The sequence below is a fragment of the Symphalangus syndactylus genome, chromosome 22 (genome assembly GCF_028878055.3).
Source record: "Symphalangus syndactylus isolate Jambi chromosome 22, NHGRI_mSymSyn1-v2.1_pri, whole genome shotgun sequence".
Lineage (NCBI taxonomy): Eukaryota > Metazoa > Chordata > Mammalia > Primates > Hylobatidae > Symphalangus > Symphalangus syndactylus.
Genome location: NC_072444.2, coordinates 26,553,518 through 26,577,513, shown reverse-complemented (window position 1 = coordinate 26,577,513; position 23,996 = coordinate 26,553,518). Strand labels below are relative to the sequence as shown.

General features: G+C 38.9%; 1 protein-coding gene across 6 annotated transcripts in view; it reads left to right on the top strand.

The window, feature by feature from the left end:
- The window catches only part of KIF1B (kinesin family member 1B), a 175,616-nt gene that overhangs the window by 75,997 nt on the left and 75,623 nt on the right, over positions 1-23,996 (top strand). For 5 of the 6 annotated variants that reach the window (XM_055261855.2, XM_055261852.2, XM_055261854.2 and 2 more), the window contains 7 exons: positions 4,539-4,618; positions 5,505-5,580; positions 8,869-8,948; positions 9,445-9,551; positions 10,368-10,451; positions 10,683-10,863; positions 10,961-11,033. In XM_055261855.2, the coding sequence (XP_055117830.1) occupies positions 4,539-4,618; positions 5,505-5,580; positions 8,869-8,948; positions 9,445-9,551; positions 10,368-10,451; positions 10,683-10,863; positions 10,961-11,033 (681 nt within the window). Of the gene's footprint in view, positions 1-4,538; positions 4,619-5,504; positions 5,581-8,868; positions 8,949-9,444; positions 9,552-10,367; positions 10,452-10,682; positions 10,864-10,960; positions 11,034-17,083; positions 22,503-23,996 lie in introns of those variants that run through there. The other variant, XM_055261856.2, reaches the window with a different exon arrangement.

Genomic DNA, 23,996 nt, shown 5'->3' with positions numbered 1-23,996 from the left:
CAACAAATGTTCTGTGTAGTAAGTGTTTTTCATGGAAATATTTCTAACTTGTCCTGGTGATTTCTCTGTTTTCTTAACTGAATCATCAAGAAGAGATTAAATTGTTTAGCTATATGAACATAATTTATTAACCAGTGCTGTACAAATAGCTAGAGATGCAGACAGATATGACGTGAGACCAAAGAGTGAATGACACCTGAGCCCGGCATTCCTCGGAGCTTAAAGAAGAGTTCCTGGTGTCCCTCTGTTTTTTGGAATTTTTTTTTTTTTTTTTTTTTTTTTTTTTTTTTTTTTTTTTTTTCAGAGAAAGGGAGGAGGATTAAAGGTTTATCTCCTCAACGCCTCATTTCTGAACCATGAATCCACATTTCAAGTTCATCTTACATTGGGCCCCTAGAGTGGGATATGGGAAGCCCTGGACACCAGCATGCCTACCTGCCAGCAGAATGAGTTGATGCTCCTGAGACTGAATGCTGTTTTGCACTTGGCTTCCCTTATTTATACTAAGTTTGCTACTCAGGCCTGAACAGAATATCCGTCACTTTTTCTTAACTTAGGGTGAACTGTTTCATAGAACATTTACTTGAAAGCCTACTGATCCTGCTTTATTTGAAGAAAGAATAGTGAGTCAGCAAATAGCTCTAGACCTGTCTCAGTGAGTAGTGTGGCCTCACTTAGCTTCTCTGGTCTGTTGGAACGCAGTGGCACCATCTTGGCTCAGTGCAACCTCTGCCTTCCAGCTTCAAGTGAATCTCCTGCTTCAGCCTCCCAAGTAACCGGGACTACAGGCGCGTGCCACTGCGCCTGGCTAATTTTTGTATTTTTAGTAGAGACAGGGTTTCGCCATGTTAGCCAGCTGATCTTGAACTCCTGTCTCTGGTCCAGTTTTCTTATCTCAAGAATGATTCCAGAATAAATGATTTCACAGGCTTTTTTTCAGCCCTGAAGTTGTGCTAATGTGACTCACAGTTATTATTTTCTCTAAGTTTCCCTCAAAGTTTTTAAAAATAGCTTTCTAGACAACCTAAAAATTGCAGCTGAAAACTGTAATGAAAATAAAAGTTGTACCTTACTCATTAAATCTCTTTTTTGCAAAGAGATCATGTTCTGATTTACCCTTCAGCTGGTAAGTAAAATTAGATAAGTCATGTTAGAGTTGGCTGCAAAATGGTAAGTGGATTCCTAGACAGTAATTTTGCTTTCTTAGAGTGAGTTCTACAGTTGCCCCAAAATAGGATGGCTTTAATATGACCAGATAATCCTCTGCTCTGAAATAACCTTTTTCTGAAGGTAATCAACTAGGAAGAAATATTTTTAAAATATCTCATATGTCAGTTTGTATTCCATAATCAACAGTTGGTTTGTTGTGGTTAGTACTATAATAAATACTAGTCAAGATGCCTTGTTTAGGTCGGGTGCATCCCGTTGTCCTGTTTGTTCAAGGTTTTCACTTTGAGAAGATTGTATAGATTTCTACCCAGCCATCTTTAATAGACCTTAAAATTATGTCGGTTATATCATCAGCTTGTCTTGTATTTGCCTATTTAGAATCATATGCAGGGTGGGGCTGGGAGGAAAAGAAAAAAAGGAAAAAGGCAGTCATATGCAAAAGCATTTTCTTTTTTTAAAGAGGGGCTCACTGTGTTGCTCAGGCTGGAGTGTAGTGGTGCAGTCATAGCTCACTTATGCAGAAGCGTTTAACACCACTCTTAGTGGTTGTTGAATAACTTTTGTGGTGCTTTATAGATAAACTATTGAAAACTTGGTCCTTGGCCTTCTCACTCCTTAGGGAATTGTGTGGATTTGTCTTGCTCGCTGGCCGTCTAGTATGACACTTTTGTTCTCCACTTGTGGAGCGGCACGTGCACTGCATGGTAATCATTTCTGCTGAGGACTGTGTAGAGATGCCATTCAGGTAGCTGTTTTAGGCTTTCAGCCTCTGTGTGTGTTCCGAAGCCTAATGAGAGCCATTTCAGGTGGTTTTTGTCACCTTGCCACCCCCAACCGCAGACTTGTTCTAGCTTCTTCCATCTTGTAAGTATAACTCTTTTCTGAAAAAGTACCTCCTACATGGCTGCCACGATGTAAACCTTACTGATGCCCAGGTTCCTTCTTTCATCTGTTTTGCTCTTTGCCTACCTTTGCTGGTTGTTGTTGTTCTTCATCTTTCTTTTTCTTTTTTTTTAATTTTATTTTAAATCATATCATCCTATTTGTTCCACCAAACTCATATACTATTTTGCTTTTGCAGCTGCTGCCTTGAATCTTTGCTCTTGCTTTTTTCACGTGTTCCCTTGCCTTTGGTATGTTTTTTGTTTTGAGGTAACATCCAATCATGTAATATTCTGGAAGTCCAAGAGATCCAGAAAGTCAAACACTAGACAACTTAAGGTTTATTACTCACAAGTGCTTTCTGTGTAGATATTTATGTTTTGGGGTCACAGGCTTCTTTAGTAACTTGTTATCATATGAATCATACATTGAAGTGTTTGATGAACTATAACACTTTTCCTTGTTAATCACTACTAGCGTTGTTACTATCATTTCATTATCATCGTCTGACTTTCTTACTTCATCTCCATGACCAGCATTTTCACCTGTTTTGGCATGTGCTCATCCCCCTTTTTTGTACTCCTTTTCCTTCCATTCTTTGCCTAATTGCTACTTGTCCTTCATTTCTCTGTCTGGGCCTCACTCAGCCTTGATTCACCCATGTTACAGAGACCTATGAATACTCCAGTTCTGGCGCTTAGTACACTGTTCTCTTATCTCCTACTGTATTCGTTCTCAGTCCTCAGACATGCTGCTCTAGCAACACATTATTCCTAGAAAACTCCAGGTACTTTCCCACTCTCAGCATACCCACATGGCAGCTTCTGCTCTTCTTTGATCTCTGCTCACATATCACTGAGTCTGTGAGGCCTGTCCTGACAACCTCACTTTAGATTGCTCCCTCACCTACCCTTCCCCATGTGTTCTTTCCTTTTGTTGCTTTATTTTTCTCTGGAGCACTTGCCTCTATCTGGCATAAATTGTGTACTTATTGATTAAAATGGATTATATCATGGCAGGTCACGGTGGCTCACACCTGTAATCCCAGCACTTTGGGAGGCTGAAGCGGGCGGATCACCTGAGGTCAGGAGTTCAAGACCAGCCTGACCAATATGGTGAAACTCCATATCTACTAAAAATACAAAAACTTGCCGGACATAGTGGTGTGCACCTGCAGTCCCAGCTACTCGGGAGGCTGGGACAGGAGAATTGCTTGAACCTGGGAGGTGGAAGTTGCAGTGAGCCGAGATCGCACCACTGTACGCCAGCCTGGACGACCGAATGAGACTCTGTCTCAAACAGACAAACAAAATAAATAAATAAATAGGATTATATCAGTCTCCTTACTACGATGTAGATCTTATGAAGGCAGAGATTTTGTTCTCTGCCATATCCATAGGTGCCTTGAACAAGGCTTGATATGTAATGGGGTTGTATATAAGTATTGAATGAATAAATCATCACTTACTTCTCTCTCTCTCTAGTATATAGTAACCTCCTTGAGAGCAGGAAACATGTTTTGGTTCTTTTTAAATTAAATTAAATTTAATTTAATTAATTTATTTTTAAAATTTTACTTTATGTTCCAGGATACAGGTGCAGAATGTGCAGGCTTGTTACATAGGAATACATGTGCCATGGTGGTTTGCTGTCCCTACCAACCCGTTATCTAGGTTTTAAACCCTATATGCATTAGGTTCTTATATTTATATAAGTGTAAACACTCAGCAAGTGATTAGTAAATTGTCACTTCAGTGCTGTGTGCCTTCAGATGCGATTTAATACTAAACCTTTCTATGTTGACTGTTGGGTTGTGTTCAGGAGGTTAGTGTGTTATGGCGAAATTGTAGTGAAACAAAAGCAGTAAATATGTTTGGGAACTTTATTCTTTTTTTTCTTTTTCTGAGATGGAGTCTCGCTCTGTTGCCCAGGCTGCAGTGCAGTGGCGCGATCTCGGCTTGCTGCAAGCTCTGCCTCCCGGGTGCATGCCATTCTCCTTCCTCAGCCTCCCGAGTAGCTGGGATTACAGGCGCCTGCCACCACGCCCACGTGGATCATGAGGTCAAGAGATTGAGACCATCCTGGCCAACATGGTGAAACCCCATCTCTACTAAAAATACAAAAATTAACTGGGCGTGGTGGCACGTGCCTGTAGTCCCAGCTACTCGGGAGGCTGAGGCAGGAGAATCACTTGAACCCCAGAGGTGAGGTTGCAGTGAGCTGAGATCACGCCACTGCAGCCTGGTGACAAAGGAAGACTCCGTCTCAAAAAAAAAAAAGACTTGGAGGATTTATTTGTTTGGGGTTGATTTAGTTTTAGGTCTAATCTTTATGATTCTTGTCTTACATATTAATAAAGGAAAAATCTCTTTACATTTAATTCTGGCCTGTATCCTCAAAGGGCATGATTTGCTTCTTGCTCTTCTAGCATGGTATGTTAAATTATAAGACTCTTTGCCACTTTAACTGTGCACTTCCTTCCTTAGGAATCAGAGAAGATCATTGCTGAGTTGAATGAAACTTGGGAAGAGAAGCTTCGTAAAACAGAGGCCATCAGAATGGAGAGGTCAGGAGGTTAAAATCTGGAAATGTTTCTAAGTTTTCTAGGGGATGTGGGTTACTTTATCGTAAGAAAAGATAAAATATAAATTAAAATCAAATAATCTGCCCTTCTAAAACACAAAACGAAACCAAGAAAAATGGACAGGGATTTATGGCCAGTTGAATTTATGCTTTGAAATGACATCTACATATTTAAATATTATCTAGGGAGTCACAGGTTTAATAGTTACCATATTACATGTTGCTAGGGATTCATAAAAAATGGAAAATATTGGCCAGGTGCAGTGGCTCACACCTGTAATCCCAGCACTTTGGGAGGCTGAGGTGGGCGGATCACAAGGTCAGGAGATCACGACCATCGTGGCTAACACAGTGAAACCCCATCTCTACTAAAAATACAAAAAAAATTAGCCGGGCATGGTGGTGGGCGCCTGTAGTCCCAGCTACTCAGGAGGCTGAGGCAGGAGAATGGCGTGAACCTGGGAGGCAGAGCTTGCAGTGAGCTGAGATGGTGCCACTGCACTCCAGCCTGGGTGACAGAACAAGACTCTGTCTCAAAAAAAAAAAAGGAATAGCCTCTTCTTTTCTTTTTTATATTAATATGCATATCATTTATGAATTATTGACTATCCCAAAGTCAGTTGAGACAAAGTTCTTATCTCAGTGAATATAACTTTAACATAGCAAGATTTAATTTATTTTGAATGTGATGTTGCTTTTAGAAATAACTTCTCATTAATGATGAGATAAGCACATTATTTTATGTTTGCATTATTGGCTATAAACATGGCCAGTTGTTTATGCTTTGCAGGCTTTATTTTCCAATTCATATTAGATTGATTTAGTTGACATTTTGGTATTAGTATTCTGATAAACCTGTTTTTTCCTAGAGAGGCTTTGTTGGCTGAGATGGGAGTTGCCATTCGGGAAGATGGAGGAACCCTAGGGGTTTTCTCACCTAAAAAGGTAGGAAACAATGTTGTGAAATCTAATCAGACAGAGACACTTTTTGTTTGTCTTTGTTACTGGGGCACTTCATGTCTTTCAGGACCTACTCTCCCCCTTATTATCTTGATATTTGCCTTAATTTCAGATATTTCTGATTTCATCTTAGAGCATGGTCTTAAAGTACAAAGGCAGCCTATTTCTAAAATGCCTATCTTGTTTACTATTTACAAAAGAAAAAACCTACAGGCAATATGTCTGTAACTTTTGGCCATGATTCAGTTTGTTTAGTCATCTTTATTTGTTGCTTTCTCTTAAATTCCCAGCCTAACCTAGCATACTTTCAGTTTTGGCTACTCTTTCATGTAGATTTTCCCATAGAAGTCGTCTACCCTGCTTTATAACTTTTTGGAACCAGTTTCAGCTGTACAGGTTTGTGGAGAATAATACTGCTTCCATTTGCTTCTGCAATTTGTATTATAGACAGCCACTGTACTGAGTAAAGCAATTCCTGTCCCTATCCTTCTAGACTCCTCTGCTTCCTTCTTCATTTTTAAAAAAGTGTCTCCAATAGTTACCTTCCTTTTTACATAATCATAGTTATAAAGTAGTTAGGTAGCTTTTAGCTAATTAGAATAGTAAGGGTTTTTTTGTTTTTTTCTTAAACTAAGTTGCAAGGTCTTATTGGATACTAGAAAATGACTATCAAATGGTTATTTTGTGTGCTTATGTATCAGAGAATAGGAGAACATATATCGATGTACAAAGCATGTATTTTATGCCACTAGTAAATGGTCCTTTATTTCAAGTGACCTCACATTGGCTATTGGTGACTTAAACATCTTTATGCATAGGTTCTGTTGATGATCTCTCTAAGTTAGGATACAAGGGTGGTGAGTTTTGAATTGGTACTTTTATGTGATATGAAATATTCCTGTGGTTTTCGCTACAATTCTTCTGGTTACGTTTTTCTATCCTGGCCACATAGCTTTTTTTTTTTTTTTTTTTTCAAATTCCAATGTGTTATTTTCAACAGAAAAGACTGATGTAAAGACATTTTAGATGCATATTGTAGAATAGAACAGTAAGCGTTTTATATGTTTTTTTTTTTTTTTTTTTTTTTGAGACGGAATCTCACTCTGTCGCCCAGGCTGGAGTGCAGTGGCGCAATCTCGGCTCACTGCAAGCTCCGCCTCCCGGGTTCACGCCATTCTCCTGCCTCAGCCTCTCCGAGTAGCTGGGACTACAGGCGCCCGCCACCACGCCTGGCTAATTTTTTTCTATTTTTAGTAGAGATGGGGTTTCACCGTGGTCTCCATCTCCTGACCTCGTGATCCACCCGCCTCGGCCTCCCAAAGTGCTGGGATTACAAGCGTGAGCCACCGCGCCCGGCTTTTATATATATGTTTATATTATGAAAGGTTAGTGGTTTTCACAGTTTTAATAGTTTTTCCTTCAGTAAGACATGTATTTATTCAGATATATTACTTAGGATTATATAGATTTTAGCAGTTACAGTTTTGGTGGAATTTAATTTTGCCTATGCATATATCTAAAGGTATTTTATAACATCTTACAGTGTTAAAAACTGTGAGGAAATTTTTTTTTTTTTTTTTTTTGAGACAGAGTCTCGCTCTGTCGCCAGGCTGGACTGCAGTGGTGTGATCTTGGCTCACTGCAAGCTCCGCCTCCCGGGTTCAAGCGATTCTCCTGCCTCAGCCTCCCGAGTAGCTGGACTGCAGGCGTGTGCCACCATGCCCAGCTAATTTTTGTATTTTTAGTAGAGACAGAGTTTCACCATGTTGGCCAGGGTGGTCTTGATCTCTTGACTTCGTGATCCACCCACTTCAGCCTCCCAAAGTGCTGGGATTACAGGCGTGAGCCACCGTGCCCGGCTGGAAAATTTTTATTATAACAACTAGTGAAAATATTATGCATTTAACATAAATCATAGATAACTTGAACAAATGTTGAGATGTAAACTGCATGGAATTCCAAAGTGAGATCTCTGCTTCCAAAGCTTTTTCTTACTTTAATTTTACCCATCTTGCTTTAGCTTTCTAGACTTCTGCATGAAAGGAAGGGATATACCAGTGACCACATCCAAACTCAGTCTTAGGACCTGTTTCTGAAATTCCATTTTTCAAATCATGATGTGCTTTAAAGAATGCTACCCACAAAGGGCTTGGACTTTCTCAAACCAGTCAAGTTCTTCAACTACAAAGGTGGATGCTAGTTGAGAAGATGTGGAAGTTTTTCAAATTTCTCTTTAACCATCTTTTATAGTTGCTTTTCCTGCCCCCTCATCTGACTCTTCTTTCATTCTTCCACATTTGCTGGCACTCTCTTGAGTAGATTTTGGCCTCAAGACCATGTGACTTATTTTTGGATTCCAGTGGGTTATTTTCACTGAGGAAGTTTGTTTTTTTTTAAAAAGATTTTAGAAATTAATATTTTTAGAGTTAGATGAAGAGGATTGTTAGAAGATGTTTATATTATCGAATATCAGTAATTTTATTTTTTTCTTTAAGGTAAAGACTAATAAATTAAAATCTTTTAAGGTAAAGACTAATAATAACTGAGATCATAGAAGAACTGATAAAAATTATAGTGGGAAGTGGTAGGGGGGTATGGGGACATTTTAATAAAAGTGAATATTTCTTGAGATTTTTACCCAGGCATTTACAAAAATTATAATTATTCCATTCAGAGAATTGGCTTGTCCTCATTTTTTCCTTGTGCTTTGACCTTATCAAAAATCGGGTCTTGTTTTTTTTATCCCAGAACTCATGTTTTAAAATGGAATGCCAGGCACAGTGGCTCACTCCTATAGTCCCAACACTTTGGGAGGCCAAGGAGGGTGAGTTACTTGAGGTCAGTAGTTGGGAGACCAGCCTGGCCAACATGGTGAAACCCTGTCTCCACTAAAAATAGAAAAATTCGCCAGGCGTGGTGGCGAACATCTGTAATCCCAGCTACTTGGGAGGCTGAGGCAGGAGAATCACTTGAACCTGGAAGGCAGAGGTTGCAGTGAATCAAGATCATGCCGCTGTACTCCAGACAGAGTGAGACACTGTTTCAAATTAATTAATTAATTAATTAAAATAAAATAGAATGCACTTGTTCCATTTGGTGAGGCCTGAAGAGAGTGTTTTCTCTTTATTATGAAACCACAACTAGGGATAAAAATAAATCCCTCTCTAGGCTCTGTGGAGAGTTGGAGAAGCCTGGCCTCTTGTAGGCCCCTGTTGTTACCACAGCTCTCTCATGGTGCCCTGCTCCAAATTGATCATCTGTAATCTTTTTCAGACCCCACATCTTGTTAACCTCAATGAAGACCCACTAATGTCTGAGTGCCTACTTTATTACATCAAAGATGGAATTACAAGGTATATTTCTTTCCTGTTTTGGTCACTTCATGTTTTTACCCCTCTTAGATAATCGAATAACTAAAGGGAAGGGGTTGAAAAAATTAATGTAATGATTTGCTGTATTTTTTTGTCTGAAATAGTTACAAACTATTCTCTGTTTCCAAATAATGTGTTTTTGCCAGTGGAGCCAGTTAACATGTAGTTTTTCTCTGAAGACCCTAAATAATTTTTTTTCCTTCAACAAATATATATTCCTTAGGGATTTTATTTGACTCATGTCTTTTTATAATACTGTATGAGTTACATTGATATATCAGTGCTCCTTGTTTCTTATTCTAATGTAGGGAGGTTGATCATATGTGAGGATAGAATTCGTAGTTGAAAGCTTCTGATGCAACAAGGCAATAACCTTTTTTGTACGTACCAAAGGATATTCTTTGGAATAAAGAGGTTCGTTGTTTGTAGTGCTTTCTGTGTCTGAATTTCCCTGGGAAACACTTTCTCTTGTGTTCAGGGTTGGCCAAGCAGATGCTGAGCGGCGCCAGGACATAGTACTGAGCGGGGCTCACATTAAAGAAGAACATTGTATCTTCCGGAGTGAGAGAAACAACAGTGGGGAAGGTGAGCATTCCTGGCTGGAGCTTCAGCAACAACCGTTTCATTTTATATTATGAGAAATCCTTAAGACTTTGTATTCTCTGTCTATCAGTAGTACTTTCTTATATAATCTAATTCTGAAAAATGGAGAGACCTGGGCTGCTTATGAATGCAGAGATGGACAAGGCTACTTTACATGAAAATAGCTTGGACAAAAGAAGCCCTTTTGTTACTGCCAAGAACTGAGAAGGACATAGGCAGTTAGGCTTGGTCTGGAATGTTAATTATTTAATAGAAAAGTAAGAAAATAGCAAATATCCTGGGTAATAGGAGATTTGAAGGACATTAAGTCTTAACCCAGCAGAATTTATTTTTATCTAAAAGGGAAGAAAAAGTCAGTCTTGATTTTTGCCTGGGTTATTAACAAAACAATTTAATGATATTTTTTCTGTTATATAATTCACTCATTCCCCTATCAAAATATTAGCTTTTCAGTCTTTAGTTTCTGGTTATTACCTATGTCTCATCCTTACAATTTCTGACGGTTCTGAGTTTTATTGACTGAACTGTCAGAGATCACTGAAACTAATATTTCCTATCATCTTCTTAGGTTTATCAAATAGAGTTAAATGTTCTTGTGTTAGCCATAGCACCAGATAGCCTCTTCTATTGGGACTAGTTCTGGTACCCCAAAATGAACTACTGTATAGGCAACTTCAGCCACTTGATTGATTGCAGGGATTTATTCTACTTACCACAAATCCTGATAAGCAGCTGCTTTCCATTATTTGATTCCAGTAGTTTGTGATGATAACATTAGTTTGTGTTTGTTCCTCTTAGTTATCGTGACCTTAGAGCCCTGTGAGCGCTCAGAAACCTACGTAAATGGCAAGAGGGTGTCCCAGCCTGTTCAGCTGCGCTCAGGTGAGACTGGGAGAGGTTTGCCGTCTTCAGCAATGTGCACATGGCTTCTGTGACAACTCTAATTTTTGACTGTTTAAAGGCTGAAGTAATAGTCAGCATTAGGATTTTTGTTCCTGTAAAAACAGCAGCTCTGAAAGCTGTCTTTTCACATTAGGGAGGGGTGAGGTTATTAAATAGATACTATATATTTAAAAAATTATTTCTTAACCCTATTTTTCTGTTTTGTGCTAGGAAACCGTATCATCATGGGTAAAAACCATGTTTTCCGCTTTAACCACCCGGAACAAGCACGAGCTGAGCGAGAGAAGACTCCTTCTGCTGAGACCCCCTCTGAGCCTGTGGACTGGACGTTTGCCCAGAGGGAGCTTCTGGAAAAACAAGGAATTGATATGAAACAAGAGATGGAGAAAAGGTAATGCACAGTTACGCAGCCCATATGACTGTTTCTTCTTTTAAACATGTAATATTAATAGCATTCTTGATTTTTTTTTTTTTTTTTTTACTTCTAGGCTACAGGAAATGGAGATCTTATACAAAAAGGAGAAGGAAGAAGCAGATCTTCTTTTGGAGCAGCAGAGACTGGTAGGAGTCCTGAATCTGCTAAACTGTTGGGAAAAGGGCAGCTTGTTCCCATACTTTCCCTGTTCCACAGAGCAGCACTCACCCGAATTGCTTCTGTCTCAATGATACCAAGCACTATTCTTTAATTTCCTTAATGGAGAATGAACTTAAATCTCCCGGTAGCCTTAGCCTGAAAAAAGAGTCCACAGAGGTACTCTTTTGGGCTTTTTATGTCTTAAAGCCAAATCTTTACTTCTGTTACAACCAAATACTTTTTAAGGAAATAGAGCTTTTCTGGTAGCCTTTGCCTCTTGATAGTGGTTTTGGAATTTGCTTCAGTGGTGGTTCTTTAAATGATAATTACTCTGAATATTGAATTTGGTGAGAGTTTGCCTTGGTTTTGTTTCTGATCACTTGATAGTACTAATTCTCTGCTCTTGGGCTGACTTTGGGATTGTTCTTACGCTGGGCAGATTTTTTTTTTTTAAGTTAAACTGTGTCTAAAAGTGTTGCTGCACAGTTGCATGTGTTACTCCTTTCCTGTTCCCCTGCATGGAGTCTGAATTCTCAATCAGGTTCTCAGTGGCATGTGTGGTAGCAGTGGGAGCAGAGGCTGCATACCCAGCCCGGACAGGACAGAAGGCCTGCTTCCTTTGAGGAAAGGAGGATTTGAGTGAGCAGCTGGAAAGTCTGTTTAAGGTCCCAGCTATTGATATAATACTAATGGCTTCAGCGTTTTATAATGGTAATTGATTTCCCAGATTTGATAGAAACTGAATCTCATGAATAAATAAGTTGACCCATTAGTTAGATTTTCATTTTTAAAGCCAACCAAACAACCAATTTTGGTTAACAAAGCTGTGGTTATAAGAACCTTCTCAGCATTCATTTGCTATGTAAGAATAAAGTATAACTAACCTTTGGATACCGTGGATGCAGTTTAGGAAGTTCTCATTTTTTAAGATTCAGTTGTATCTTTCTTTTAAGATAAGTGGGCATTAGGGAGAAAGTTCAAGCACTGGCTTCTTTCCTTAGTATAAAATACAGCATGTAAACTACAGCCTTATAGTCATGCTCTGTGCTTTGGAGAAGAAGGGGCTAGTGCTAAGTGGGCCAGAAACACGAAGGACTTGAGCAAGAGCAACCTTTTCCAGAGTACCTCAGTTCTCAGGCATGGGTATGGATTAAACCAGTTAGTTTGTTATCTTGTAAATTATAGTAAAGCCCTAAAAAGAATGGATTGTAAGAATAAATCAAGGGTTTGGGGCAAGATAATAGCAGTGTTACCGACAGAGGCTCTTTAGGAGGCCTTTTTAGCATTTTTTAATGAAAACGGAAAGAACTAGCTACAATGTGATTAGTGGCTTGAAAGGTTTGTGACACAGGAAGTCTTTTATCTTAATAATGTAGTACATTCTAATAACATGCCTCTGATGATCTGTGAGAGATCAAACGAGGATAGGTGTAATTAAGCTCTATTATTAACAAAAATGCCTTGTATTTGTATAGTGCTTTATAATTTACAGAGAGCGTTAACATCCATCAATTTATTTGACCCTCAAAACAACCCTCTTTGTTTACTTATGCATATGTATAAATAAAATATGTAATATTACCTCCAGTTGAGGAAACCAAAACTTGGCTGGGCGCGGTGGCTCACGCCTGTAATCCCAGCACTTTGGGAAGCCGAGGCGGGTGGATCACCTGAGGTCAGGAGTTTGAGACCAGCCTGGCCAACATAGTGAAACCCCATGTCTACTAAAAATACAAAAAAGTAGCTGGGCATAGTGGCGGGCGCCTGTAATCCCACCTACGCAGGAGGCTGAGGCAGGAGAACCGCTTGAACCCAGGAGGTGGAGGTTGCAGTGAGCCTATATTGCGCCATTGCACTCTAGCCTGGGCAACAAGAGCCTAACTCCATCTCAAAAAAAAAAAAAAAAAAAAAAATGTAGATACTGATTGAGTAAGTCTGGGTTGGGACCTGAGTGTGCATTTCCAACAAGCTCCTAGGTGATGCCAATGCTGCTGGTCCTGGGACCTCACTTAGAGTAACTAAGCACGGCAGAATAAGGATGCCTGGTGCTGTCCATAACCAAGAGTTGGTGATCATTCTGTGCCCTAAAATAAAGATGGCCACTAAATAAAGAGAAAGTGAATGTCTAAGACGTATTTAGTTTCTAGGGAATGTACATACCCTGCAGATAATCAGATTCTGGTTGTTGTTTGCTCTGTTTATCTGAAAGCAAGCCAGGATTTCAAGAGCAGCATCTTAAAGCAAGGAAGTTGCTTTCCTCTCAAAGGTCTGTTTGTTCCACTTTCATTTCTTGACTTAAGGGAGGAGCTGATTTCTAACACTTTAGCCCGAAGAATATCTACCAGTAGTAATACTGAATGGAAAACATCTTTATATATTACCCTGTATTGGTCAATTAACAGATGTATTTCTAATGCACCCTGTGAATAAACATTGAGAGAATACAAAGGAATTATTAATCAGTAAATATTTATTTAATATTTACCATATGTAATCATTTTTTGCATAATGTCAGCATTAAACAATGGAATTCAGGCTCATGAGTTTTCTATTCTGATAGTTCCCAAATGCATCACATTGTTAGGGTGCTGAGTATTTTCTTCAGTTAGTGCTCTAGGATACACTGGTCCTTTCTGTGCTTGCTTTTTACACACAGTTTTGGGATCTTCCCTCTTCTTATTTGCATAAGTTCCTTGGAGAGTCTCTTTAGGAGGCCTACTTTGCATTTGGCGTTTAATGAAAGCCAAAGGATCATTTTGTGACATGTGAATTGACCAGACTTCAGTAGCTTTTCCAACTCCTTAATAAATGAATCTAAATATTTTAAAAATCTGGCCAGGCGCGGTGGCTCACGCCTGTAATCCCAGCACTTTGGGAGGCCAGGGCTGGCAGATCACTTGAGGTCAGGAGTTCAAGACCAGCCTGGCCAACATAGCGAAACCCCATCTCTACTGAAAATACAAAAATTAGCAGGACGTCATGGCGGGCGCCTGTAATCCCTGCTGCTTGGGAGGCTGAGGCAGGAGAATTGCTTGAACCTAGCAGGCAGAGGTTGCAGTGAGCCGAGATCGCGCAACTGCACTCCAGCCTGGGCGATAAAGCTAGACTCAGTCTCAAATAATAATAATATAAATAAATAAATATAAAAAGTTCTTTTTTTGACATGGAGAAAGGATTTATATCACATAAACTTTGCATACAGTTTTTAGTATTACCATCAATATGGGACAGGGTGATACATTTGAACTTTAAAGAGGACGTACTCTACAGAGTCAAAATGGCAGTATTTTAAAAAGAAAGAAAATGATGGCTGCTAGATTTAACTTGAGTTGAGTTCTTTTGGATTTATGTAGACTTATTTATATTTTATTTTAGAGTTTAAAGATAACTTTTGTCTCTTAAGCATGATATTAAAACAATTCTTAGAATACTTGTCATTTCCTGAGTTAGGTAATATTCATTTCATCCTTAAGCAATTTGAAGAGGAAAAGAAAAACAGCCAGAAAAAAAGTGATAGTTGTTAGTTATGTGGGAAAGAATCAAAGAGAATTTGTTTATGTTCTGTAAAATTGAGTTTATACATATTTGCAAAACCTCTTCAGGAGTCAGACATAGTTTTTTATCTAATATTTATGAATGTCATATTTATCACTTAAAATTAGCCATTCTGATTTTTAAAACTAAAAATGAAAAGAAAAATTAATGTAGAGTCTGTATAAATTTAGCAAGCTTTTGTTGCTAAGTTATCAAATAGGTGGGAGTTATAAATGGGCTTAGTACTCATTTGTAGGTCAATAGAAATAATACAAATCAGTGGCAAGATTTTTAAATTCAGAGGCCAAATTATTATTATTATTGTGGAAAGTTACTTTTTTGTTCCTTAGAAAGTGACTATACAGGCAAATCTTTGGTTTTGTCAGGTGTGGTGATGTGTGCCTGTAGTCCCAGCTAAGGCAGGAAGATCACTTGAGCGCAAGTGTTTGAGACCAGTTTGGGTCCCTGTCTCAAAAAACAAAGCAAACAAAGAAACAAACAAAAACAACAAACTTTGGTCTAAGAGGCAAGGTACTATTTATCAGTTTCAAACAAACAAACTCCTCTAGAGATAGTTTTGGTAACTACAGTGAATAAAAGATTGACTGTTAGTAACTATTTTCATTTATTAGACTGCCCTGAACTACTCATCTATGAGTTGAGTTTTTTTTTTTTTTAAGTGAAAGCATGTTTATTAAGAAAGTAAAGGAATAAGCTGGGTGCAGTGGCTCACCCCTGTAATCCCAGCACTTTGGGAGGCCGAGGTGGGCGGATCACCTGAGGTCAGGGGTTCAAGACCAGCCGGGCCAACATGGTGAAACCCCATCTCTACCAAAAATGCAAAAATTAGGTAAGCGTGGTGGCAGGTGCCTGTAGTCCCATCTACTCGGGAGGCTGAGGCAGGAGAATCACTTGAACCCGAGAGGTGGAGGTTGCAGTGAGCTGAGATCGGGCACTCCAGCCTGGGTGACAGAGCAAGATTCTGTCTCAAAAAAGAAAAAAAGAAAAGAAAAGAAAGAAAGAAAGTAAAGCAATAAAGAATGGCTACTTCATAGGCAGAGCAGCTGAGTATTTTCTTTTCCCAGCAACTTTTATCTCCCGAATAGAAATTCTTTCTAATCCCACTTATTATTTGGAATTCTAAATCTAACATTGCTTTCATAGAGATCCATGTTATCAAGATTTGCTTGTATTAGTTAAGAGCTATTGGTTATTATCTAAACAGCCCTTGAAATTACATTGTTGTGAAGTCAGGCTGCTGTTTTAGGGCTAAGTAAGGTTTTCTGAAAAAGAGGTAATGGTGCAAAGACAGCTGGAAAAACAGAGTTAAAGATAACCTTTTAAAGTGGATCAATTTTGTGTAACCAGAGTATAATCTTTGTGTTTTATGTGTTTATTGGAAGAGTTGTCACTTAAAGTGATATTCCTCAAATAGCTAAAAATGTCCTGGGTTTTCTAGATAGAAAATATGTCTAAGTTGTACTTATTAAAATATGACTTGGGGAATTTTAAATTATATTCAGTGGAAGTATATTTGCCCAGCTTAATTTTTGTTCGTGTAATTTATTTCTCAAAATTTTGGAGGTGAGGTCTTTATTGATTTGTGTGTGTGAAAAACAAGACAAAACACACCCACAATGAGGATCCTTTAAAAAAAAAAAAAAGCTTTCTTGTTATCCAGATAACACACTTTAATTGTACAATGGAAATGGATAAATTTAACATGACAAAAAATAGCAAATCCTCTGCTCATGGAAAGATGATTTTCAAACTCTCTTGTCTTACAGAAGAAAACATTTGGTTGATTAAGAACTGACATGGTCTGCTCATAGGGATTCTTAGCATTTTTAACATCATCCCTGTTTGACTGCTTCTTTTTCTACATTCTCATCTTCTAACTTTTTTCTAGGGCTGCTCCTTTTAGTAAAGCTAAACAAAACCTGGCGTCCTACAGCCTTACTAACCTTTGTTAATCCGCCTGCTCGTCACATCTTTGTATGGCATCTGTGCTCACTCATGGGGGAAAGAGATTCTGGAAGAAGCAACAGCAATAACCAAGGCAAATGTGGGGAAGTGTCTGCATGGGTTGTTAGCATGATGTGTGGGGCCTAGGTTTTACTTCATTTTCTTCAGATAGTGAGGTCGTTAAGTCACACATTTGAATTTTGTATGACCATAGGGTGACAAACTCATCCCTGTTGTCAATTCTCCTAAGAAATTTGGTGGCAAATTTCATCACTTAAGCCAGAAAGTGGAAATTTGGATTAGGGACACCAAATAAGCAAATCTTTATATTAATAGAAATGTACATAGGCGTATGTCTTAATAGACTTCCACATTATTGAGGGGTTTTTTTGTTTTGTTTTGTTTTTTAGTTTTTTTTGGTTTTATTTTTAAATTTGGTTAAGGCTTTTTTGCTTGCTTTTTCTTCGATTTAATTTTCCTTTTTTACATTTTAATTTTGGTTATTTTGGGGCCATTTTTTGATTTTGTTTTTCCAAAGGACGCGGATTCTGATAGCGGGGACGATTCTGACAAGAGGTCGTGTGAAGAGAGCTGGAAACTGATTACTTCTCTGAGAGAAAAGCTACCTCCCAGCAAGTTGCAAACCATTGTTAAAAAATGTGGCCTCCCCAGCAGTGGGAAGAAACGTGAACCAATTAAAATGTATCAGATACCCCAAAGAAGGCGCTTGAGTAAAGATTCCAAGTGGGTCACGATCTCAGATCTTAAAATTCAGGCTGTCAAAGAGATTTGCTATGAGGTTGCTCTCAACGACTTCAGGCACAGTCGGCAGGAGATTGAAGCCCTGGCCATTGTCAAGATGAAGGAGCTTTGTGCCATGTATGGCAAGAAAGACCCCAATGAGCGGGACTCCTGGAGGGCAGTGGCCAGGGACGTCTGGGATACTGTCGGTGTTGGGGATGAGAAGATCGAAGACGTCATGGCCACTGGGAAAGGCAGCACTGATGTAGATGACCTCAAGGTTCATATAGACAAGCTGGAAGATATTTTGCAAGAAGTCAAAAAGCAAAATAATATGAAAGACGAGGAGATAAAAGTCTTAAGAAATAAAATGCTCAAAATGGAAAAAGTCTTGCCACTGATCGGATCTCAGGAACAGAAAAGCCCAGGAAGCCACAAAGCAAAGGAGCCTGTTGGTGCTGGTGTTAGTAGCATCTCTGAGAATAATGTAAGTAAAGGAGACAATGGAGAACTTGCAAAAGAAGAACGTGTTTCCCAGCTGATGAATGGGGATCCAGCTTTTAGACGTGGACGTCTGCGTTGGATGAGGCAAGAGCAAATTCGGTTTAAGAACTTGCAACAGCAGGAGATAACGAAGCAGCTTCGTCGGCAGAATGTACCTCATAGGTTCATCCCTCCTGAGAACCGGAAGCCCCGCTTCCCCTTTAAGAGCAACCCTAAACACAGAAACTCTTGGAGTCCTGGGACACATATCATCATAACAGAAGATGAGGTTATAGAGCTTAGGATTCCAAAAGACGATGAAGCAAGGAAAGGGAATAAAGAAGAGAGCCAAGAAAAAGGGGGTAAAGGAGCTTTTAAGGATCCCCAGTTTCCATGGGGCTCTCAAGGAATGAGAAGTCAAGATCACATCCAAGTTAGCAAGCAGCACATTAATAATCAGCAACAGCCACCTCAACTACGTTGGAGAAGCAATTCTCTCAATAATGGCCAGCCGAAAAGTACGCGCTGCCAGGCATCTGCCTCTGCGGAGTCATTAAACTCCCACAGTGGTCACCCCACTGCTGATGTACAGACTTTCCAGGCAAAGCGCCATATTCATCAACACCGTCAGTCTTACTATAATTATAACACTGGAGGTCAGTTAGAGGGCAGTGCAGCTACTTCCTATCAGAAGCAGACTGACAAACCCAGCCACTGTAGCCAGTTTGTGACACCTCCGCGGATGAGGAGACAGTTCTCAGCACCCAATCTCAAAGCTGGTCGAGAAACCACAGTATAAATCAGTTACTGGACAAACTTGAAATCATGGTGGAAGAAACAGACAATGTTAGCTCATGATTTGATTTGGTTCTACCTTTGGCCTTGAGTTCTTATTATTTACATTATAAATATTAACTGGTTTTATATTGTTAAGACAAAACACTGGTAAAAGTTTCAACACCTCCTTTTTGCTTGTATGCCATAAATGGGCAGTTTCTGGAATTTTGGATAAAGCATCAAAACTCCTTTTTCTGAAACGTTCCTCCTTTTTTAGTGCCTAGATAATTAATATACTTACTTACACAGACTTGTTCCATCTTGATGTAAGTTTGTTATGTTTTTATAATGCCTATAAATTAATCTGACATCCAGAAAGACCTGCCTCTTAGTTTATGCAGGAATTCAAGAGGAGAATTTGATAAGCAGAATTAAATGTCTGTTATTCTTCATAAATGTTAGAAATTGGTTTAAAAATAATAACATGCAACTGGGTGGGCACAGCTTTGGATTTCTCATCCACGTCTGTTCCCTTCTTTAAATATAATTAGAATTTTCGTAAGCCAAAACTAAAGGTCTTCAAACATATCTTGCAATACATAGCTTTGCATCTTCCACAGAACTTCCACGTCTTCTTTTATTCTGTATTTTACAAAAAACTCATATAATGGTTTTTTTCTTTTGAATGTATCAGAATATGTATGAAATTTGTCATATCAGAATCTATAAATTGGCACTGTGTCTGGGATTCTGTTTGTGGTTTGCATTTTGAAGTTCAGTGTGTCATTTGACACACATGCACACAAAGTGAACTATTCACCAAAATCATGCCAACAGAAATACCAACAAAAAACTTGTATAGCTTGTAAGGAGGTTATTTGGCTTGAGAGGGAAGAAGTGGGACAGACATGGGGACAAAGCTACAGCATATGGCTCTGTGGTGCTGCTTTTTTCCAATAGTTGATGAAATAGTGAAATAAAAGTTAACTTTGGTTGGGCTTGGAATAAAGGAGATGATACATAATAAACTACTCTTTGGTTAGCAGTAGTAATGCTTGTAGACACTCAAACAAGGAAGGCGAAGTCCTGATGATCATTTATTGTATCAATTCCTCATTTTATTTGGTTGTGGTCTCAGTTTGCCTCACTGGAGAATCCACTAAGAAAGATGGATTTTAATGGGAAGAAAAGAATTATTTTCTACATCGTTCCTCATCTCTTGAGTTTGTCAAAAACTTTTCTAAGAGGCAGTGTGAAGAGCCAGAGATGTCTGAAATTGCCTGACTTCATGTTCTGGAAGATTGCTAAGTCACATGAAATCATTTGTCAAACACTTGTCTTCCAAATGGTGTGAAAAACTACAGCCAAGACAGCAGTTAGCATTCAAGGAAGCCTTAAAGATTGTGATTATGTTTTTTTTTTTCCTTTGCGTGTGGGCACTCTGCTTTATTAGAACACATATTTTTAATCATAGTATTTTTTCTTTGCCTCTAAGAAAATACTTTCTTAATGCACAGAAAGTTGCTTCCAGTTAATATTTTTTCCCCTTAAAAAGAGAAGCTTTGAGAGATATTTTTGCTTTCATAGCTAGAACAGTTGAAGTCTTCAACTGAGGTTTTATAGCAGATTAGACATGGGTAAATGATGTCTGTAATGGGTTGACTTACTGAGATGACAATCTCCTGTGCCATTTGGTTTGAATGTACTTGATAGGCTGCTTCAAATCAGTCACTTCAATGCATTTTGTGTAAACCCAGTTGTCCTTTTTTATTCCTCTTTAGACATAAATGTGCGAACTATTCCTTTCTAGACACAATTTATTTTCTAAGATTAAAAATAATAATTGCTAGGTTTGGTAGCACATGCCTACAGCCCCAGCTCCTCGGGAGGCTGAAGCAGGAGGATCCCTAGAGCCCAGGAGTTCTGGGCTGTGGTACACTATGCCAGTTGGGTGTAAGTTTGGCATCAATATGGTGATATCCCTGAAGCGGGAAACCACAAACTTGCCTAAGGAGGGGTGAACCCAGCCCAGGTTGGAAATGGAGCAGGCCAGAACTCCCAGGCTGATCGGTAATGGGATCTTGCCTATGAATAGCCAGTGCACTGCAGCCAGGGCAACAGAGTGAGAACCTGTCTTTAAAAAAAAAAAAAGGTAATATTTATTATATTATTCAGGTTTCAACTCTGTAGCAAAATGGACTCTCATTTCCCTAACTTGAGATAACATAGGGTAGGTCCATATATTTTCATTCTTACAGTGGTCTTTTCATGGGAGTGAATGAGTTACTCTCCACTGGTGATTAGGTAACACTGTAGAATGAAGAGTTGTATAATATATTCATTTACAGCTGTGGATTGTGGTACGGACTATGTCCATAGTGATATTCCGAAGAATTGGGTTTATATGTGTGCTTCATCTGTTAATCCCAGGTGTCCTCATGTTGCTGAAGTATTTAGATAGCTAAAATATCCCTTAATTTCACACATGACCAGGAAGAAATTAACCAAGGTTTTATTGACTGCTGTGTATGTCCCATGATGCATTTCTGAGCAAATGCTTATCCTAGAGAATAACTCTGTATGAATAAAATTGCTTAATTGAATCTCTTCCTAAATAAGTAGTGCCATGCTTTTGTGAGCTCTTGGTATGGTCCATATTACTTTGTTTTTTTGTTTTTGTTGTTGTTGTTTTGTGACAGTCTTGCCCTGTCGCCCAGGCTGGAGCACAGTGGCACAATCTCGGCTCACTGCAACCTCTGCCTCCCGGGTTCAAGCAATTCTCCTATCTCAGCCTCCTGGGTAGCTGGGACTACAGGTGCATGCCACCACGCCTGGCTAACTTTCGTATTTTTAGTAGAGACAGGGTTTCACCATGTTGGTCAGGCTGGTCTCGAACTCCTAACCTCAGGTGATCCACCTGCCTTGGCCTCCCAAAGTGCTGAGATTACAGGCGTGAGCCACCGCGCCTGGCCTGTTTGTTTTTTTAATGTGATTTTTCTCTAAGCTTAAATACCACAAGGCCAAAGAGAAATGGTCATAATTTAAACTATTATTACATTGTTGAGGTATCCCTAGCTATTATTATAGCAAAGTGGGAAAAAAGTGTTTATTCTATTGAAGTTATGTGATGATCCGACATTAATGGGAAATAGAGGAGTCCTAATTAATTGGTATAATTTCACAAAGCAGAATGGTATTCCTTGGAGAGTTAAAGACATTCTCTTTAGTAAGTGTAAACCAAAGGGCATTTTCTTTATTCCTGCTTCTAATTCCTTCTAGCCCAGTGAATTATTTCTCTTTTCACCGGTAATGTGATGAATGGGAATTGTTTATTACATTGAAGTGACTTGAAGTGACCTTTTGTGCTTTAGGTGCAAGTTGACACTGAAAAAAACAAAACACTGAATTTGTCACACCTATGTCTGCATTAAAGGCTGTTTTACTACCAGAAGTTACATAGACTTCCTGCAGTCAGCTGCTGTGCCCCAGTGCCTTACTGGTCCCTTGTAGATTCGCCTTAATGATTTGTACAAATGACTGGGAGGAGGGGATGCTGCCTGTATCCTGGTGAACCTTAATGAAGGGGCCGTCTTAGGCACAGTGCAGAACAAGCATTTGTTCTGTACTGTTAGAGCCAAAATTGTGATGAGCAATACTGATAATTGTCCAGTTTATGTCATCTTTCCCAGATTTTAAAATCTGTTCTAGATATTCTTAGCTTGAACCACTTTTGATTGTGAAATGTATTAGGTGTTGTCCCATTATTACTGTAAAATGAAGTTTTGAATCTTCTTGTTAATAAACTGTGGATTTCCCCCCTCAATTTCTTAAACAACAACAAAAAATGCTTGAAGATTGTCTTTGAGTGTAAGATCTGCCTTTTCAGAAAGGGAGTGTTAGTTTGTAATGTTAAAAAATAAAGACCTCATTCAATAAAAGTTGAAGTCATCTTTTAAGAGTCTGATTTCTCTCTATGTGGGAAGAGGGAAAAGGAAAGCCAAGGTAATGCTAACTAAACCTGGTTTTGACTTTTATTTATTGCTTTTTCATCTGAAGATGGTTGTAAACTAAATCTTCTTTTTAATATTTCTATGTGAACTTGATTAGTTTTAAAGCTTTTGCTTTAGCTACCCTTTTCTGTTTAACAAAATTCTATCTTAAATGAGATCTTTCAGCCCTATTTTATGACACATTTCACTTACATAAAATCTTTTCTTACAAAAGATGAACAAGGATATTACTTTCTGATTTGAGTTTAGTTGAACCATGTTTTCAGTTTTTTCTCTACATACTCTTGGTTTGAAGTTCTTTTAAATGAAATGATTTATTTCCCTTCATATGGGCAGAAACTAAATTTCTAAAAAGTTTTGAGTGACTCTGCAGCTTTTCTTTCTCCTTTAACCTCTGCTTTTCTTCACCCAGAGTATCGGTGGTACACTAGAGAGGAAACAAGACAAAGCAGAATATTTTTCTGGAATGGACCACTAGTCTCATTGAAAATTTTGACCTGACATTATTTTTTAATGTTTAAAAACAACATAATCATGCATCATGGGATAGAATACAAAATCCACATGAGTTTTTAATATGAAATCTGGAACTTTAGAGAAGTGTTATGCCTGAATCGGTCTGCTTCCGGCCTCATACCCTTTTCCTTCAGGTACTTTGTATTCCTCTGCTGTCGGAGAAACTGATGGAAAAGTTGCAATGTCCCTACCATTTATAGGGTGACACAGAAGATTACAGTGTGATATGTGTAGTGACACTGTGCTGATGAGACTTGTGGCCACACAGTGCTGCTGGTGGTGAGGAGCGAAGTTAAGTGTTGTCAACAACTGGGGTGTCATCTTGGGTGTGGATATTTTCCTTCCGGCTATTGCTTGCTAATTATAATCTGCCATTAGGAGCCAAGCCTCTAATGTCTAAAACAGCCTAACCGGAAAACTCAGAATGGTGATATTGATTTTACTTTAAATATCACCTTCTCAGAGGTGCCTGAATTGTACCACCATCATCTCTCATCGAGAGTACTGCAATACCCTAGCTTGTCTCTTTGCTTCTATTCTTGACCCCTATAATCCATTGTCCACATAGTCACCAACATCATCTTTTAAAAACATAAATCATATCTTGTCAGTGTCCTCAGGGGCTTTCCATTGCATGAAAGAATCTTAGTCTTACTTTAGTCTCCAAGGATTTACATGTTTTGGCTGCTTACCTATCACTCTTAACACTGTCACTCTCACACCACAGGCACTCTACTCTGCCCTTTTGTTCCTTGTATATGCCAAGTTTCTTCCCACCTCTGGGCTCTTGCACTTCTCAAGCCTGGAGCCCATTTCCATCATGCTTACCTCCCCTTCCAAACTTGAGCTCCTCAGCTCTTTCTGCCCAGCCTACCACAAGTTGACTCACTGTTTTAATAATGATGGCCTGTAATTATCTTTTCT